Source organism: Vipera berus (genome assembly GCF_964194415.1).
Source record: "Vipera berus genome assembly, chromosome: 4".
In the NCBI taxonomy this organism is placed as follows: Eukaryota; Metazoa; Chordata; class Lepidosauria; order Squamata; family Viperidae; genus Vipera; species Vipera berus.
The window spans coordinates 52,223,589-52,242,875 of NC_138206.1; the positions used below are offsets into that span (position 1 = coordinate 52,223,589).

Below are 19,287 nucleotides of genomic sequence, written 5' to 3' on the forward strand. Positions count from 1 at the left end.
TTTAGAGGCAACAAGTAAATATTTATAGTATAACTATTTGTTTATAATAATAAAAAACTACATATAGCTTCATTAATATTAGTATCATTTAGCAACTTTATAAATGATCATCATAATTATTCCATAATATCTCTATCAGCTTTGTAATTAAATTATGAAACAATTGACAGAATAACCCACATCAAAGAATAAGTGACATGAAGAGTTTTATTAGATCTATATGACTTTATTATATAATAGGCATTTATCTCCACCATTGCTACCAGATAGTTAGTAATAAATATGAAGAAGCAGGAAAAAAAGAAGAAATCAATAGAAGCACAATAGAAATTAGATTTATAAAAAGAAATGCTTATGTTCCTGACACAGCGATAAAAGGATTTACCTGTTTTATTTCCTGGGAAGGTTGAGAAATGAACAAAATTTGATTTTAAATGCCCTTAAAATATAGCTCAGGACTGAACAACCACTTCTGGCTAGCTAGATTATTATTTTTTCAGAATATTATTTATCTATTATTTAAATCCTGCAAAGTGAGGTGGGTGGAAAATAAAAAATAAATAAATAAGTTGCAGTTAAAATGAAGAACCAATTGCTTGGTTAATAAATTTTCATAAATTTATCCCCTGGCTACTGTTTTTCAGCATTATATCACTGCCATTTAAAAAAAATGAAAAGATGTATGAGATCTGAAACCCCTTTCTAAAACTTCAGTTAAGAGTAAGTTCTTGTAATCCTTAACCAAATTAATTAATTTGGGTGCAGACATAACTGGAAGATGCATGAGAAAACTTGCAATTAGATCATGCGGGTAAAAAAGGGAACAGAGGGTCTATTTTGAAGATCTCACACACAAAATGTTACAAATAACTAAGATTCAAATTCCTACCCAGAAATCTGTTAACTACATACTAATATTTATTAACCCTTTCATCATTTTTCTTTCACCTGTTTTATATCTTAAAGAATATTTCACTGAATAATGTTTCTATTTCTATGTTGCCCACATACTTCCTTATTCATAGCTAAATATGTAATAACCTTCAGTAAACAAGCTAAATAATGGGGAAATAATAATAACAATATGACAAGCCAAGTTCTTGGGAAGGACTTGATAGGTGGATAAAAATGCCAAGTTCAGTCTAAACATCTGGCTGACTGTGTGGCCAACTATAATAACAATAGCTGTTTTAAGTGAATTGATATGGAATAACTATGGAAGGAGCACATAATAAGCTTCATTAGCTGGAAAAAGCCAGAACAATTCTGGTTGACGTTGGCTATAGACAACTGTAAGTGAAGTTTAAATTACAATGCTTTACTGCAGCGAAGAATTCACTTATCAGTTATGTCAGTGTTTTGACTGGTCAGTGACAGAAAGGGAATGTAACTATTATTTAAGTTGTCTCAGAATTAAGTGAAGTAGAGGAGGGCTGAGCTATTACAAACTAAGCAGAATTTAGTTTTCTCCAAAAGAAATGTAAAACCCTATAAAGAAATGTATGTACCTGAAACATGAGCATGCCATTTTAAGATGTCACAGGCATCTGATTAACACCAGACGTCTTTCAAATTTAATGGATCCGCACAGGTATCCATGGTAGCTGCCTACCTAAAGAGGAAATCAGTAGGAGTATATTTGGAGGCAAGGCAGCACAAATTGTGACAGTTCTTTGAGGTAGGTCAGAAAATAGACACCAGAAGAACTGTACAAGCTCAGTGTTATTGTCATGTAATATAACAACAGAATCTTGACAGTGTTGTTTTTTCCCTTCCTACTTACGCTAAAGAGAGTCAAGGAAGGACAAGCTTAAGCGTCTTCCTCATTTCCTCCTGTCTTTCCTTCTTTGATGCTTTTTGTAACTACTATTATGTGCCTTCTTCAAAGTTATCTCTGAACCCACAATAACAGCTATTCTTTGCTTATGCTAAGTAGCAATATTTTTACAGTTTTGTTTTGCACTTAGTTTCATCAGCAGTTTCTGCTACATATTGAAGTCCTGAATGAGATGAAAATGGCCAAGGAACTTTATATCTGAAATTATAAATAACATCTCATAAATAAGACCTTTCTATTAACTTTATACGCTACTTGATACCATTTATATGCTATTGTAAATATTCATGAATTATGTGGGCAAAGGTAGATTATTACATTTAAATTATAATGCATATTTTTATAAAATTTTACAAATCAAAATTGGGGAGGTATAATAATATGCAGATTAAGTCTACCATAATACGTTATATTTATATATTTCTTACTACAGTTTCTCTCCTAAATCTTAGGAGAAAGAGAGGGAAGGAAGGCCTGATAGATATATCGGTGAGAGAAATTACTTTATAATTAAAACAAAACATTATAATCGGCTTAGCACTAGGAGGGCCCCTATGTATTTAGCAGCTATCTGGCCCATTGCTTTCTAACTTTCTTTTTGAAAACATCTGATTCACTTCTAACAAGTGACTTTGAATTTTGGGCTGCCCAGATTTGGGGATATTTCATCTCTAACCTTGAACTTCACCATTCAAGGATAGAGTGCCATTTGAACTGAACTCAGAGCTCCTGCTCAATGAGCAAGTGGCAGCTGTGGCCAGGTAGAATTTTGCAAGGCTTCATCTGGTATGCCAGTTGTACCGTTTCCTAGATCAAGGGAGCCTTTAGTCAGCTATGACTTACTTACTACTACAATGTATTCTACATGAGGCTGCCCTTGAAGTTCACCCAGAAGTGTTATGTCTTGGGATATTCATGTAACCCTTTGCTTTGCAAGCAGCGCTAGTTGCCAGCTAGCTTGCAGATATGATTCAAGGTGCTTTGTCATTACCCTACAGGGCATAGGGCTTAGTTACTTGAGAGACTGCCTGCCTTCTGTAATATTTATTTTATTTTATTACATTTATATACCGCCCTTTCCCGAGGGACTAACAATATCTGCCAGGCTGCTTCAATCTGGCAGGACTGGCATGTTCAAGGTGTCTTTAACTATTATCATCTATCAAGACCCCAGAAGTGGGCTTATCTGTAGCAGTGCCTGCCCTCTGGAATGAGATTTGAATCACCCCCACCCTACTGGTGCCTTGAAGAGCTTGAAAGCCCAGTTGTTCATCCAGGCCTTTGGCAAGGATGGGGAAGGATGAGTAAAGTCCCCTTTGGATTGCATGGTTTAATTATGTTTCTGTCTGCTTTTCACCATCTTTACTTTTCTTTTTTTCCTCTTTTTTCTTATTTTTGATTTGTAAATTATCAGGATACTGTCAGTCATATGGTATATACAAGTATTTAATAGATTACTGTTAGTAATTATTTTTATTATTATATTGCTAAGGAAGATTAGTGGTGAAGGGCAAAGTATCCTTCAGAGAGTTTACCTCTTTTGTTTCAGTGAATTTGCCTTTTATGTACCAATCTTATTCCTAATAAGTCTGTAAAGATACAAAATGTTTTCAAAAAGAAAGTTAGAAAACAATGGGCCAGATAGCTGCTAGATAAATAAATAAATAAATTACCGGTTGAGCTCCCGATGGCTCCTGACCTTCGCTCTTTCCGCCGTGATCTGAAAACTTACCTATTTGAACAAGCCGGCCTGGTCTAATGGGTTTGGGGTATTTTATTTAGTATTTTTAATTATTGTAATGGGCTAGCTCTATTTAATCTTATTCTTAACTTTTGTATATTGTATTTTTATTGTATTTTTATTGCCCTGTACACTGCCCTGAGTCCTTCGGGAGAAGGGCGGTATAGAAATTAAATTAAATAAATAAATACATAGGGGCCCTCCTAGTGCTAAGCCGATTATAATTTCAGGGACTGTAATTTAATTATAGTTTTTAACTGCTTTTAATTTTTGTATGCTATGTATTTTAATTCTCCCTGTAAACCGCCCTGAGTCCTACAGGAATAGGGCGGTATATAAATTTTAATAATAATAATAATAATAATAATAATAATAATAATAATAATAATAATAATAATAGTAATAATAATAATAATAATAATATCTGTTTGAGCAATCCGGTCTGGTCTGACGGGTTCTGTTGTAATTATTGTTTTAAGGTAACTTATCTTCTGCATTTGGGCAAAATTAGGGTTTAATTTGTTTTCAATATCTGTATTTGTGCATTCTGATATTTATGTCACTGTTCACCGCCCTAAGTCCTTAGGGAGAAGGGCGGTATACAAATCAAATCAAATCAAATAAATAAATAAATAAATAAATAAATAAATAAATAAATAAATAAATAAATAAATAAATAATAACGACAGTATCACAGTATCAGGGTCAAAAGATATAAACTGGTGTCATCAGAATACTGATGATACCAAACCCCAAATCAGCAGAGTGATTTAATGTAGATAGTGAAAAGGCAGAGAGAGAAAACAGGACCTGAAGCATCCCATAAAGGAGGATTCTAGGGAGCAATGTCTCCCTCACCCTCATGACTAAAACTGATCCCAGAGATAGGACGAGAACTTTTATAAAACAGTTCATACAATCCCCAACCTGTGGAGCCAGCTCAGAAGGACATACTGGTCAGCAGAGTTGAAAACTGCCAAGACATGCCTAAGCACAAGTATAAATATGCAGAAAATGAAGAATGTCAGCTCTAGGATGCTCCTCAATTCATGCAGGCTATGCAAAAATCAAATAGGGTGAAACCCACATGAATTAGTACCCCAACTCAGTATTTCAGAATCTTCAGCAATATCCAGAGATTTTTGGCAGATGCACAAACTGAAATTGCTTTACTGGTTGGAAAAACAGTGCTATACCTATTCTTTAACAAAAGAGTATCTCTCCATCTAAAAAAGTAAATCTTTACAAAAAAATATTTTATGATGTCTTTAGGCAATTTTTTTTCCCTTTGATGCAAAAGATATATGCATACTTGAAAGCAGAGCAGGGAAGAGTTATAAACAATATCCCAAGTAGTGTTTATAGAACTGCAGTAAAATATTTTATGGGTTCTAATGTTATGTTAGGGACACGGTGGCTCAGTGGGTTAGGACGCTGTTCTTGTCGATCAGATGGTCGGCAGTTTGGCAGGTCAAATCCCGAGTGCCGCGTAACAGAGTGAGCGCGTTATTCGTCCCAGCTTCTGCAAACCTAGCAGTTCGAAAGCACGTAAAACTGCAAGTAGAAAAATAGGGACCACTACGGTGGGAAGGTAACAGCGTTCCGTGTGCCTTTGGCGTCTAGTCATGCCAGCCACATGACCACAGAGACGTCCTCAGAAAAGCGCTGGCTCTTCGGCTTTGAAACGGAGATGAGCACCGGCCCCTAGAGTCGGAAACGACTAGCACACATGTGTGGGGGAACCTTTACCTTTAATGTTATGTTTCCCCATATATTAAATGTAGGTATTAAAAACATGTTTTCTACACCTTTGAGGTCCAACATTATTATTATTGATCATCACACAGTCAGCCAGATGTTCAGACTGGGTTTGGCATTTTTGTCCACCTATTGAATCCTTACCAAGGACCTAGGATAGGTAGAACTGGATGTTTTATGGTGTTACAGATGTTGCTGCAGGATCGTTGACTGATGGTGAATTTGTCAATGCCAGTGGTGTCCAAGTGGTGCTCCAGTTGTCTTGGCACTGCACCCAAGGAACCTATTCCTATTGGTACTACCCTTGCTTGCCTTTCCCACATTTGTTCTATTTCTACCGTATTTTCCGGCGTATACGACGACTGGGCGTATAAGACGACCCCCTACATTTCCTGTTAAATTGTAGGGTTTGGGCTATACTCGCCGTATAAGACTACCCGTCTTCCAACGCACACCAAATAAAAATTAAAAAAACATCAGATTTTATTTTAATATGGTAATTTTAATTAAAATGCTTATGACATGCAGGTAAAAAGGTAAAGGTAAAGGTTCCCCCGCACATGCGTGCTAGTCGTTTCCGACTCTAGGGGCCGGTGCTCATCTCCGTTTCAAAGCCAAAGAGCCAGCGCTTGTCCGAGGACCTCTCCGTGGTCATGTGGCCAGCATGACTAGATGCCAAAGGCGCACAGAACGCTGTTACCTTCCCACCGTAGTGGTCCCAATTTTTCTACTTGCATTTTTACGTGCTTTCAAACTGCCAGGTTGGCAGAAGCTGGGACAAGTAACAGGCGCTCACTCTGCTACACGGCACTCAGGATTTGACCCGCCAAACTGCCGACCTTCTGATCGACAAGCTCAGCGTCCCAGTAGGAAAACTGTCACTTATAAACATAAGGCTGTTTATTATCAAACATGTAAACATAAAACAGTGCAAGTGGATTAAACTTTTCGTAATTCACTCTAAAGCTTTCCCTGCGCAGAACCTTAAGTAACACCAGCTGCCTGCAATTAGTGCAGGTTCGCATCCCACCAGGCTCAAGGTTGACTCAGCCTTCCATCCTTCCGAGGTAGGTAAAATGAGGACCCAGATTGTTGGGGGCAATAAGCTGACTTTGTAATAATGCTGCTTGGGGGGTGGTGAAAGCCCTAATAAGCAGGCATATACACAGAATGAAGGCTATTGCTAAGCACATTGATTTGTGCTTTAAATTGTAAGCCGCCCTGAGTCTTCGGAGAAGGGCGGGATATAAATGGGATTAAAAAAAAAAGACCAAATGGGAGATCCGCTCCAGGTTTTCCAGCCAGCCCGCCCAGTTCCTGAGTCAAATGTGTCCTTAGAGCTAAGCAGCTGCTCTGACTGCTGCATTCCCCACCTGCCTTTCAAGTTGGGATAGACTACAGCTGCTCTTCAACTTTAGAAGGAAAGACGCCCAGACCCCAGCCTGTAAAAAATCACAGACTGCAGCTTCTTCTCCAATTGGTCCCGCTTTCCCTGCGTAGACAAAATGGGAGATCCGCTCCAGGTTTTCCAGCCAGCCCTGTTCCCTAAAGTTTCAGCACCCGGCATATAAGACGACCCCTGACTTTTGAGAAGATTTTCATGGGTTAAAAAGTCGTCTTATACGCCGGAAAATACGGTATTTGTAGGTCTTTGTATTTTGTTATTGTCTCCAGTTCTTTCTCTTCTATTCTGCTTTCTCCAGGCACTGCCATATCTACTATCCAGACTTTTTTTGTCATTCTTATCAACAATTGTTACATCTGGAGTGTTATGTGGCAGATGCCTGTCTGTTTGAATTCTAAAGTCCCAGAGCAATTTAATTTCTTCATTTTCTATGACTTTCTTTAGTTTATGGTCCCGCCAGTTCTTGCTTGCAGGCAAATTATATTTCTTGCAGATCTTCCAATATACCATTGTTGCTACTTTGTCATGCCACTGCTTGCAGTCAGTCTGTGTGATCTTTTTGCAGCAGCTTACCAGTGGTCCACTATTTCTTTATCTTCTTTGCATAGGAGTCACTTTACTGTCTGTTGCTGTCTTCTCAATTCTGGCTTTGTATACATTTGTCCTTAAGGCTTGGTCTTGTGCAGCCAGAATTAGTCCCTCAGTCTCTTTCTTCAATTTTCCTGCTCTTAGCCATTGCCAGGTCTTGTTATTATCTGCTTTCCCAGCAATTTTTTTTTAGTGTATTGGCCATGTAATGTCTCTTCCCATGCTTCCATTCTGTTCTGCATTTGGTCTTTTTTGTAGCCCAGTTTGGTCTCTTAAGTAGTCAGTAAGCCTTCCTGATGTACTAACTTCAGTGCATTTTCATCATTGTCCTTCAGATATTCTTCCAAATACATTTTTTCTTCTTCAAGCATCTGATGTACTTGCAATCTTCCATGCTCGCCTATTTGCCTTGGTAGGTAAAGTCTGTCAGTGTCGCTGCAAGGATGAAGGCATGATTTATTTATTTTTCTGGTCTTCCTATCTATTGCTTTTAGTTTCTGCTTGAGTCCAGTCCAGTCCAGTATCTTCCTTAAGATCTTTTTCACTCTCTTGATGTATTATTATTATTATTATTATTGTTGTTGTTGTTGTTGTTGTTGTTGTTAGTACAGATAATCCCCTAGATACAAGCATTTATTTAGTGAGATTTCACAAAAACAAGGTTATTCAGAAACAGTACTTACATTAGAAATTCAAAATTGCGATCAAAAACAGGCCTCTGTAGCCATGTGACTTGGATTCAGTCTTGCCTGCTGCGGTGGCCATTTTAACTCTGTGACTTGCCTGGGCTGGTTCAGGCCTATGAGAAACCGGAAGTGGGGGTTTGGGGGGTATGTTTGTGCCTGGTCACATGGCAAAACAACATCCAGTGATTATTGCAGGCCGACACAACTGTTTGTTTTTGTTTTCCTGGAGCTGCATGGAAGATCTGCTGCTTGCTGGGCTTGAGGACTACTGTAGAGAGCTAGAATTACTTCTGTAAGTATTTTAAAATATTCTACTGTATAGTATAGTATTGTAGTGTAGTGTATTGTTTGTAATCACTTTGGGAACTGCTCTGCTTTTTATTGTGCTTGTAAGTACAGTACTTAGCAAGATTGTTTGTTTGCATTTGCTTGAAACGTATAGCATGTGGCTGCTGCTGCCTCCTCTCCCTAGCACACACCAACCATAAATTCTGCCCCTAGAGGCTTGTGCTGATCAGGGGCAGTGTTGTTCTTGTTTTTAAGGTTTTAAATTTAAATTGCCTCCAGAAGTTGTGGGTGTTCCCTCACTGGAGGCTTTTAATAAGAGACTGGATAGGCATTTATCAGAAATATAGTACAGTACTGTACTCTCTTGTGAGAGCAGTGGGTTAGACTACATGACCTCAAGGTCCCTTCCATCTCAGTTACTATTGCAAGCCAACAGATCTGTAAACTCCACCCCCATTTCCTTGCATGCCTGCCTCCAGACGCTAAAGCTAATTACTTTAGTGGCAGCTGCAATCGTAGAGTTCTCCACCACACACACCCTCTGAAGAAGCTTGAGCTGCCTAGTAACAAATGGGGTATTTTTTAAGCCTACTGCCTGCTTGGGAGGCAGTTTACAGTATTGTAGTTACTGAAACCGGAAACAGCTGTTTGGCGGCTGGAAACAGCCTGCAGCTGCAGTGGGAAAAGTCTCTCAGTTCAGGCAGCCATTGGAGGAAATAGTAAGTCAAATCTTTTCATTTAACGACCCATTTGATTCAATTAATAAGTTTGATTTGAAAATGTTGTAATATTGAGTCTGATTCATTTGGCGATTATGAGCCTAATGGGCAGGCTCTATTAGGCTCGTACCTTGGGGACTCCCTATATTTAGTCTTCAATTCGATTCACAGTCTGGGACTGGTAAAAACTTAACAGTTCAAGTCCTAATCAAGGACCGTCCTAAGAAGTTAAAAAGGATGCAGTGGCTCAGTGGGTTAGGACGCTGAGCTTGTCGATCAGAAGCTCGGCAGTTTGGCAGGTCGAATCCCGAGTGCCGCATAACAGAGTGAGCGCCTGTTACTCGTCCCAGCTTCTGCCAACCTAGCAGTTTGAAAGCACGTAAAAATGCAAGTAGAAAAATAGGGACCACTACGGTGGGAAGGTAACAGCGTTCCATGCGCCTTTGGCGTCTAGTCATGCCGGCCACATGACCACGGAGACATCCTCGGACAAGAGCTGGCTCTTTGGCTTTGAAATGGAGATGAGCACTGGCCCCTAGAGTCGGAAACGACTAGCACGCATGTGCGGGGGAACCTTTACCTTTACCTAAGAAGTTAAAGTAATGTCTGAGTATATAGGCAGTTCTGAGTAAGGTGGTATTATTGTTGTTGTTGTTGTTGTTGTTACTACTACTAATACTACTATGGAAGACATGAGCCCCAAATATATCACAGGATAACCATGGAATGATATGATGTAGACTGGTCTTGCCAAAAAAACAACAACCTGGGAACAAATTCCTATCAGCTCTAAATTGCATAAAGTTCCCCAGCATTTGTTTACATCCTATCACTATGTATTTTGGATCAGCCCAATTTATAAAATGAGCCCACATTTATCTATGATATCTATCTACAACACTTAGCTATGCAATGAAACTCTGGGTAGTGAATAAAGGAAAAACCCTAAATATCAATAGTGATTATAATTTGTACAGTTATAAGTAATTAAGCAGGTCAATAATTAGGAGCCCTCTTCAACTGCTGATGTATCATCCAGGGCTTTCTCTGAAGGATAAGATCAAGAAGGAAATCAGCATCAGCAGCCACAACAACATGGATGGAACTAACCTGAAAGAGAAATGCATCTCCAAGAGAATTGCTGAGGCAAAAGACATAATCTTTCTTTGGATGTTCAGGTACTGCTTGCACTATGCTGTTTTCCACCCAGACTGCATGCTTTGGGGTGCTGTTGTGGTCTATCCCAGATCTGCCATCACTTTCATAGAAGAATAAAGTACAACCTTGAGAAAAACAGCAACTTATTAGCAACTTATGTATCTAACAAGACAACACAGCTAGCAGAATATAATCTTATGTAATGCCAGCATTCAGAATGATGAAACAATAGAAATAATAGCCCGTAGAAGCTCTAATAAATAAATAAGCAAGCAAGTATATTCTGCTGTGGATTGTGTATATCTACACTTAGCCATGTCCTCCTTTAGTATGTTCCATTTCATGCATTATAATATATATACAATATTTGCCATTCCTATTCAATCATTAATTAGCATTCCATGTTCACCAAGCATGTTGCGCCTTCTATGGACTGAGAGTGTTTCCCCTAAAAACTTGAATTTTTGACAAACTTAAAAATCAATATCTTCATTCCCCACCTTTTGTTCAGAGCTGATGCCAGTTTGACAATATAATGACCAGTATTAACAGAATTTTCTGCATACATGGTAATAATAATCATATTTCACATAGCACTTTTAGTAATACAGAGATGCATAAAGTACAATACAGAAACTATGTTACCAGTTTCAATATCTGGGCCATATGTAGCATTCTTTCAGAATAGTAAGGATAATGGTAATGGCATATTTTGGGCAGTAGGAAAAGGTTCAAACAAAGCCCAATTTTACACTGAGCATCCTAATACTATTTTATGCAAGCTTAAATCTAATTTAGAGACAGTCTTGTTCTCTACATCTCAACAGCTTGAGATACATGCAACGCATTTGTTTAAAGAAATCTTTGTGGGAACCCTGCATTTGAGTTAAAAACAATTGCCATGAGCTTGACATGTGCATGACTTTCTTGATTACTTCACAAATTTATAAATAAAAGAATGCTATGACTGCATTGCATTTGTGTATGCAGATGATGCTGTATTAAGATAGAAAATTTTAATTTTTTTTAAAGATTTAATAGATAGCAATGTGGTTTGTTGTAAGAAATGACTGTCCATAAAGAAGTAAAGAGGGCCTTGCATAACAGTGCACCTCTGTCCACTTTATTATATTAAAGTAATGTGGACTGTATAAAAGTGAGTGACCAGCATGAAATAAGTACATTGAAATGGCTTGGTCATACAGAGTATATGAATGAGGACTTAACTGCAAAACAAGTATATGAAAGAAGAACAAGGAAATGGATGGATAGGAAGTAGAAGACTGAGAAAGTCATATTGGATGGAGTGGATGAAATCCTCAAAAGGCAGAGGAGAAATATAAAGAACAAAGTTCTTCCATGAAACAATTATTCAAGATTTCTCATGAGTTCTTTTTTTCTTTGGAAATAAATTAACTTGATACAGTTCTGGTCCTCAAAGGAGTATCTAATTGCAAAGGAATGCATAAAAGGGAATGCCACTACTAAGCAAAGATAAGACCACTTCATGTGAGGAAAGGAATCTGAGTCAGACTTGTTATCATAATTTAAAAATCTACATTACACTGGCAGATAGAATAGATGAAAATAGATGAAAAACATATGTGCATAATTCTGAAGGAGTCCTATATCTCTTTAATACACCTCTTGATTGTCATTAAATTTTTGGGACTAGAGCCCATTTGGTCAGAGTTAGCAAGGGGAAATAGAATGTATTTTCCTAAGTTAAACAACTTTTTTTTTTGTTTTTAATATTGTCCTGCCTTTCTATAAATGAAATCAATTAATGGAAGAACCAGCAGATATAACCACTGGTTCCTAAAACAAAATCATTTGGGGGTAATTAGACATGCAAAAGAAGATACACACCCTTGAACCATATATTCCAAGCTGATTTAAAGTAAATAATGAGAATTTTCTGGGGGGGAAATGTTGTGGCCTGATCTAGCCTCACTGAAAGGGAACAAAAACTAGCATAATCTTTTAGCTAATGATAAGTTTCAAGTTTTTTAAAAACCCAATTTTTCAGTTAAGCTAGACCCTTATAGCTTGGAAGGATGCAATTAAAATTTATATTAGTTTCAGAGTTTCAGATCATTTTTTTTTCAATTTAATGTATATTTTCTACTTTCAAGTCGGTTACCAGGCTAACCCAAGACCTCAGAAAATTGTCAGCAAGAGACAGCAGTTGTTAATTTCAAAGCTTAAATACTAACTTTACTAAACCTCAGTAATCCAATCTGAGTCATACTTTAATACCTCTTTTCTAATCATCTTTTCCCTTTTCTTTCTCTCCAGATGGCTGGGTTTATTTGTGTCACACTATCACATTCTTCCTGCACACTGCTTGGGTTAACCGAATCACTGCTCTCTCCAATCCTTAACTGGCCATAGCTGATCAGTTTTTCTGGACTCAGCTGTAATGCAAGCAAAGCTATTACAGATAGGCCTCAACATTACTACAGCTTAAAGTTACAATGACACTGAAAAAAGTGACTTATGACTGTTTTTCACACTTACAACTGCTGCAGCATCCCATGGACATATGAACACTTTTTGAGACCTTCTAACAAGCAAAGTCAATTGGAAAACCAGATTCACTTAACCACCATGTTACTAGCTTAACACCTGCAGAGATTCACTTAACAACTGTGGCAAAAAGGTTGTAAAACAAGACAAAACTCACTCAACATTTGTCTTTCTTAGAAATGTTGGGTTCAATTGTAGTTGTAAGTCAAGGGCTATCTGTACATACATTCAGTTTCTATAGGCTTCAGGCTGTCCTTGCTATGAAATAATGGACCCACCATCCATCCCTTGGATCTGGCTATTAACTAGCATTTCAATGCTGATTTTTTTAGAATAATTCCATAGAGAAAATAGCTGCGGTGTCCCTTGTTCTTTGATCTGCCTTGAGCCATATTCCATTCTGATGCTCTCACTACCAGCATCACCACCTCCTAATATTACAAATACCATATGGGAATCCTCTCATTTAGGCCAAGGTGATATGAGCTTCACCTAGAGCTTACTCAGTCTTCAGAGGGAAATAATAAGCATCATTTGGTTCAAAACTGTGGATCCTATTCTGTTTCTTTGAAGCTCTTATGGTTTCTATTATGTGCTGCATCTTAAGTTGTAGCTGAAAAGGTGCTCTTGGGAAGGAAAAGCAATGGAACCAAAACTGCAATTACACACATATTGCCCATGTGAACAAAATATTTATACTACACTTGCTTAAGATAGTAGGAAAACTGTGAGAGTTATGTAGCTAGTCTTATTCAGCAATCTGAGGGGAAAAAACAACTGTAATCACAAGGAAAATCAGGAAAAAAAAATCAAGGCTAGGCATATGTATTCCAAAACAATCACCACAGGTTATTGTAAGTATAATGAGTAGGAGGTTATTTCCAAATACCGTATATGCTTGAGTATAAGCCGAATTTTTCAGCCCACTTTTTGGGCTGAAAAATTCCACTTCGGCTTATACTCCAGTCAACAAAAAAACTTACCGAGGACTTGTGCGCGGCCGAGGCTTTGGTGCTTCCGGGATCGCGCGCACCTCTCCCAAGCCACCGCCGTCCGAGACCTGCCGACGTTTGGGGAGGTTTGGGCGCCTCCCCAAACCTCCCCAGGTCTCCGTTCCTCCTGCCGACGTTTGGGGAGGTTTGGGCACCTCCCCAAACCTCCCCAGGTCTCCGTTCCTCCGCGCAGACCTGCCGACGTTTGGGGAGGTTTGGGCGCCTCCCCAAACCTCCCCAAACGTCGGCAGGTCTCCGTTCCTCCTGCCGACGTTTGGGGAGGTTTGGGTGCCTCCCCAAACCTCCCCAGGTCTCCGTTCCTCCGCGCAGACCTGCCGACGTTTGGGGAGGTTTGGGCGCCTCCCCAAACCTCCCCAGGTCTCCGTTCCTCCTGCCGACGTTTGGGGAGGTTTGGGCACCTCCCCAAACCTCCCCAGGTCTCCGTTCCTCCGCGCAGACCTGCCGACGTTTGGGGAGGTTTGGGCGCCTCCCCAAACCTCCCCAAACGTCGGCAGGTCTCCGTTCCTCCTGCCGACGTTTGGGGAGGTTTGGGCACCTCCCCAAACCTCCCCAGGTCTCCGTTCCTCCGCGCAGACCTGCCGACGTTTGGGGAGGTTTGGGGAGGCGCCCAAACCTCCCCAAACGTCGGCAGGTCTGCGCGGAGGAACGGAGACCTGGGGAGGTTTGGGGAGGTGCCCAAACCTCCCCAAACGTCGGCAGGAGGAACGGAGACCTGGGGAGGTTTGGGGAGGCGCCCAAACCTCCCCAAACGTCGGCAGGTCTGCGCGGAGGAACGGAGACCTGGGGAGGTTTGGGGAGGTGCCCAAACCTCCCCAAACGTCGGCAGGAGGAACGGAGACCTGGGGAGGTTTGGGGAGGCGCCCAAACCTCCCCAAACGTCGGCAGGTCTGCGCGGAGGAACGGAGACCTGGGGAGGTTTGGGGAGGCGCCCAAACCTCCCCAAACGTTGGCAGGTCTGCGCGGAGGAACGGAGACCTGGGGAGGTTTGGGGAGGTGCCCAAACCTCCCCAAACGTCGGCAGGAGGAACGGAGACCTGGGGAGGTTTGGGGAGGCGCCCAAACCTCCCCAAACATCGGCAGGTCTGCGCGGAGGAACGGAGACCTGGGGAGGTTTGGGGAGGCGCCCAAACCTCCCCAAACGTCGGCAGGAGGAACGGAGACCTGCCGAGGTTTGGGGAGGCGCCCAAACCTCCCCAAACGTCGGCAGGTCTGCGCGGAGGAACGGAGACCTGGGGAGGTTTGGGGAGGTGCCCAAACCTCCCCAAACGTCGGCAGGAGGAACGGAGACCTGGGGAGGTTTGGGGAGGCGCCCAAACCTCCCCAAACGTCGGCAGGTCTGCGCGGAGGAACGGAGACCTGGGGAGGTTTGGGGAGGCGCCCAAACCTCCCCAAACGTCGGCAGGAGGAACGGAGACCTGCCGAGGTTTGGGGAGGCGCCCAAACCTCCCCAAACGTCGGCAGGTCTGCGCGGAGGAACGGAGACCTGGGGAGGTTTGGGGAGGTGCCCAAACCTCCCCAAACGTCGGCAGGAGGAACGGAGACCTGGGGAGGTTTGGGGAGGCGCCCAAACCTCCCCAAACGTCGGCATGTCTGCGCGGAGGAACGGAGACCTGCCGACGTTTGGGGAGGTTTGGGGAGGCGCCCAAACCTCCCCAAACGTCGGCAGGTCTGCGCGGAGGAACGGAGACCTGCCGACGTTTGGGGAGGTTTGGGGAGGTGCGCGCGCACCTCCCCAAACTTCGGCAGGTCTCCGGACGGCGGCGGCTTGGGAGAGGTGCGCGCGATCCTGGAAGCACCGAAGCCTCGGCCGCGCGCAAGTCCTCGGTAAGCTCCGGGCGGTCACTTGCTTCGCGTCTCCTGAGGGAAGGGGGGGCGACTGGAGCGGGCGTGTTTCCTCGCCTGCTGGGCGCCGCGATTTGCCCGGGGAACGCGCGGGCCCCGAATGGCAGCGTGGAGCGAGGAAGCGGACAGCCAGGGCTTCCCCGAGAGCCGCGGTCACACAGGGTATTCCTGTGTATTCAGGCTTGCAAAATGGCGGATCGAGCCTCTGCTGGCGGCGGAGGCTTGCAGAACGGCGGATCGGCTTATACTCGAGTCAACAACTTTTCCCAGTTTTTGGGGGTGAAATTGGGGGTCTCGGCTTATACTCGAGTCGGCTTATACTCAAGTATATACGGTAAATGTACTTTGGATTGGGATCTAATGTTAATTCACACTATTTATCATTCATCACAATCTCATACTGTTTCTGCTAAAGCAAAGGAGTTTTTCCCAATACAAAAAATACATTTTAATCCATGGATAAAGGTACTTTAAAACCTTTGATTGAAATTACTACTATCAAATATCAGCTTGTAACACTTGCTATTACTGATAAAGGAAATGAATTTAAAATATTGCTGATTTTGAGATCGTGGAAAAACCAGCAACTGAGGCCATCATTAAAATCATTGGTATCCAATTATCCCCATTTGCATTAATTTCTACTGAATTTTTATGACTTATGATCAGTGTCTTAATGACATGCAAAGTTCTGACAGACCTCTCCCTAAAGTTACTCATGACCTACTTTTGAAGTTACAACAGTGTTCATACATTCATGCAAACACACAAACATGTGACTGCATTTTGGGCACTTAGCAACTGGCTCACTTTTATGGGCCTTTGCAGTAGCCCATGGTCACTTTACTACAATTTGCAACATTTTTTGCTGGTGGCATTTACTTCCAGTTTTCTAGCAAAAAATACCCATTGGAGAAAATGGATTTGTTTAACAACCATGGTGTTCGTTTAACAACTGCCACAAAAAATGTTGAAAAATTGGGTCTGGCCATGTGATATCTTAATTTGCAACTGCAATGACTTACAGCTGTAATTCTGGCCTTAATTATGGTCATAAATTTGCGGACTACCTGTACTAACATATTATGTTACCTCCAAACATGTTAAGAAAGAAAGAAAAACCCAGACAACAAAAGACTCTTGCTTGCATTTACTATACTTAAGAGTGCTTGACAAATTAGTCATACTGCCTTTGACCAAGCCTCCCTCCAAGCCTCTATGCTTCAGTTGCAATCTTGGTGGAACTGTTGTCTCACCAAGCGAGGTGGAAATACCTTCAAAACAGACATGTACTAAGCCTTCAAGAGTGTGTAGCCTTTCAACACCTCAGTATGTTCAGAAAAGAATATTGATCGTTTCACAAAATGAACCTGCAAAAGGTATACACGGTTTGCAATAGTGGTGAATATCTGTACATTGGGGTGTAGGATAAGGGTGAAGGTTCGTTTTCCAAGCTTGTGGGTTGGTTTCTGAACATTTCCTTACCAGGCTAGGTAACATCTTCAGCAGAGTTTAGGGCAGGGGTGTCAAACTGCCAGCCCGTGGGCCGGATGCATCATAGCGAAACTGCGCCTACCCCATTGCCAGCAATGGCAAAAAAAAGTCACTATATGTCGTGACACGTCACATGATGTTGCGAGTTTGACACCCCTGGTTTAGGGGATGTCAGTGTTCACTTCCCAATGACCCTGACTTGATGTAACCTCCCCATCACAAGACCCATCAGAGGACTCACTGATGACTCACACCTGACTCATCAGAAGACCCATCACAAACCCTCACTTCACACACCCACATCTGAAGCCCTTATAAGCAGAAGAACATTAACATCCCCCTAAACTCTGCTGAAGATACTACCTAGCCTGTTAACAAAATGTTTGGAAACCAACCCACAAGCTCAGAGAATGAACCTTCACACTCAGGTATACACAAGTTTGATATCTGTTTACAAATAGCATGCGACACACAATATTTCTCACAAACACACACACACATAAAACTTCCAAGCAAGCCTTCCTTAATTCTATGTAATTTTTAGGTACTTCTATATTTTTGTAATGTGCAGATAAACAAAACATATTCATTGTACCTTTCAGGGAAACCCAATACTGTTTCCATTTCCTCCGTGTGGCCAATTCCACCTTCTTGTTCTTTTTATGGACAAGGAAGTTTTTCACGGCAAGAGTTCCAGCCTTCCTTACGGTTCCCTGCCCAGCTGTAAGAAGAATATCCGACTGTCCTGGGGAACTCAAAGTCCCACTGCTCTGTTCATCACTCAGGGTAGAGCCAGCCTCGTCCAAATTGTCATTGGTGCTGCTCAACTCCAACTCTCGCCGAAAGTTCTCATAGACTCCCTGACGTGCCCCGTCTCCAGTTGAAGAACTGCCACTGTCACTGCCAGCAAAGGCTCGGCTGGTGGTTGGTGAGTAGCTGGAGTTTGTCGCATTGGAACGTCTAGAAAGGAGGTCTGTGTCTGTCGCTGCACCCTCAATTCCACTGTCAGCAAATTCACTCCCATCTCCCGTATTAACATCCTATTTAAAATAAATAAATAAAAGCAACATGAAGTTCTCCAACTCGGTCTAGTTACTAAAAGCTTCATTTTTTGCAGTTAAATTCTATTCTTTGTTGTCTACATAGAGTAGTTTCATCTAAATTAGCACTCATAATGACCACCTAGTAGAGGAACCTTCATTCAGAAATCAGTGAGCATATCATTTATAGTTCTACATAAACTATATTTATCTTAATTGCTAGTTTTTTTTGTTTTTTTAAAAAAAACATTCCTTGGGTCCTAAAAAAACATTTTTATAAAAAAATTTAACAATCAAATAGTTTAATAGATTTATTGGAAACAAGTGCATTTTAAAAGTTTAACCTTTTTAAGTCTTGTGGATTTTCAGGAGAGATAAAAACCATTTGGCCTTAAGTTTTAAGCTATTCATTCAGCATTTTAAATTGATCTGAAATGGTAATATAAGCACAGAAAACGAAAATCGAAGCTCCTCTGGTCTTTGGTGATGCTGAATTTTATGGTTGTTTTCTTGCAGTTGCTGATGATACTCACAATCCAGAGGTGGCATTGTCTAAATAACAGTAGTCATTGTATACTAAATTAAAACAGTATTTTAAAGGATAGACAAATTCATCAAATTTAAGTACTCAAAAATCATATTTTGTATTATTTATTTAAATATATTTATGCTTCTTCTATGTCATCAGGTAAAAGAAAAGAAAATTATTAAAACAAGTAAAATACAGTCAAGCGATACAAAATTCAAAATTACTATAAACATGAAATGAAAGGAAGGAAGGATTTATAACATACATCAAATATTTAAGATCCTTAGCCAAGCAGGCATCTAAAAACTAAATGCAGAATATTCATTTTTTAGCATCAGAACATTTTTTTACAGTTTATTGCGATTAAAGCTCATCAGTTGGTCATATATTTAAGATCACAGCAGCAAAAAAATCCATACACTGGGAAGTCTGGATAACACAAGTGATAACAAGAAAAACATGTCTTTTAGAATATATATGACATATATATGTACAAATAATTTGTTTAGAGATCTTATTTTCCCTTGCAGAGATGATTATAAAGGACAATAAAACAAATAATGATTTTTAGACTGGAATTGGCTCAAGTAGACTGTCTCTTCCTGCCAGAAGGATTTGATGGTTATCCCATCAGTCACTGCCACTGACAAAGATTGCTTT

At 40.8% G+C, this 19,287-nt stretch overlaps 1 protein-coding gene across 2 annotated transcripts in view; it reads right to left on the bottom strand.

Moving 5' to 3' along the window:
• TIAM1 (TIAM Rac1 associated GEF 1) overlaps nt 1-19,287 on the bottom strand; it is a gene marked incomplete at its 5' end in the record, with an annotated part of 96,357 nt that overhangs the window by 49,098 nt on the left and 27,972 nt on the right. For both annotated transcript variants that reach the window (XM_081328096.1, XM_081328095.1), the window contains 2 exons: nt 10,133-10,305; nt 17,654-18,098. In XM_081328096.1, coding sequence (XP_081184222.1) covers nt 10,133-10,305; nt 17,654-18,098 — 618 coding nt within the window. The remainder of the gene's footprint in view (nt 1-10,132; nt 10,306-17,653; nt 18,099-19,287) is intronic.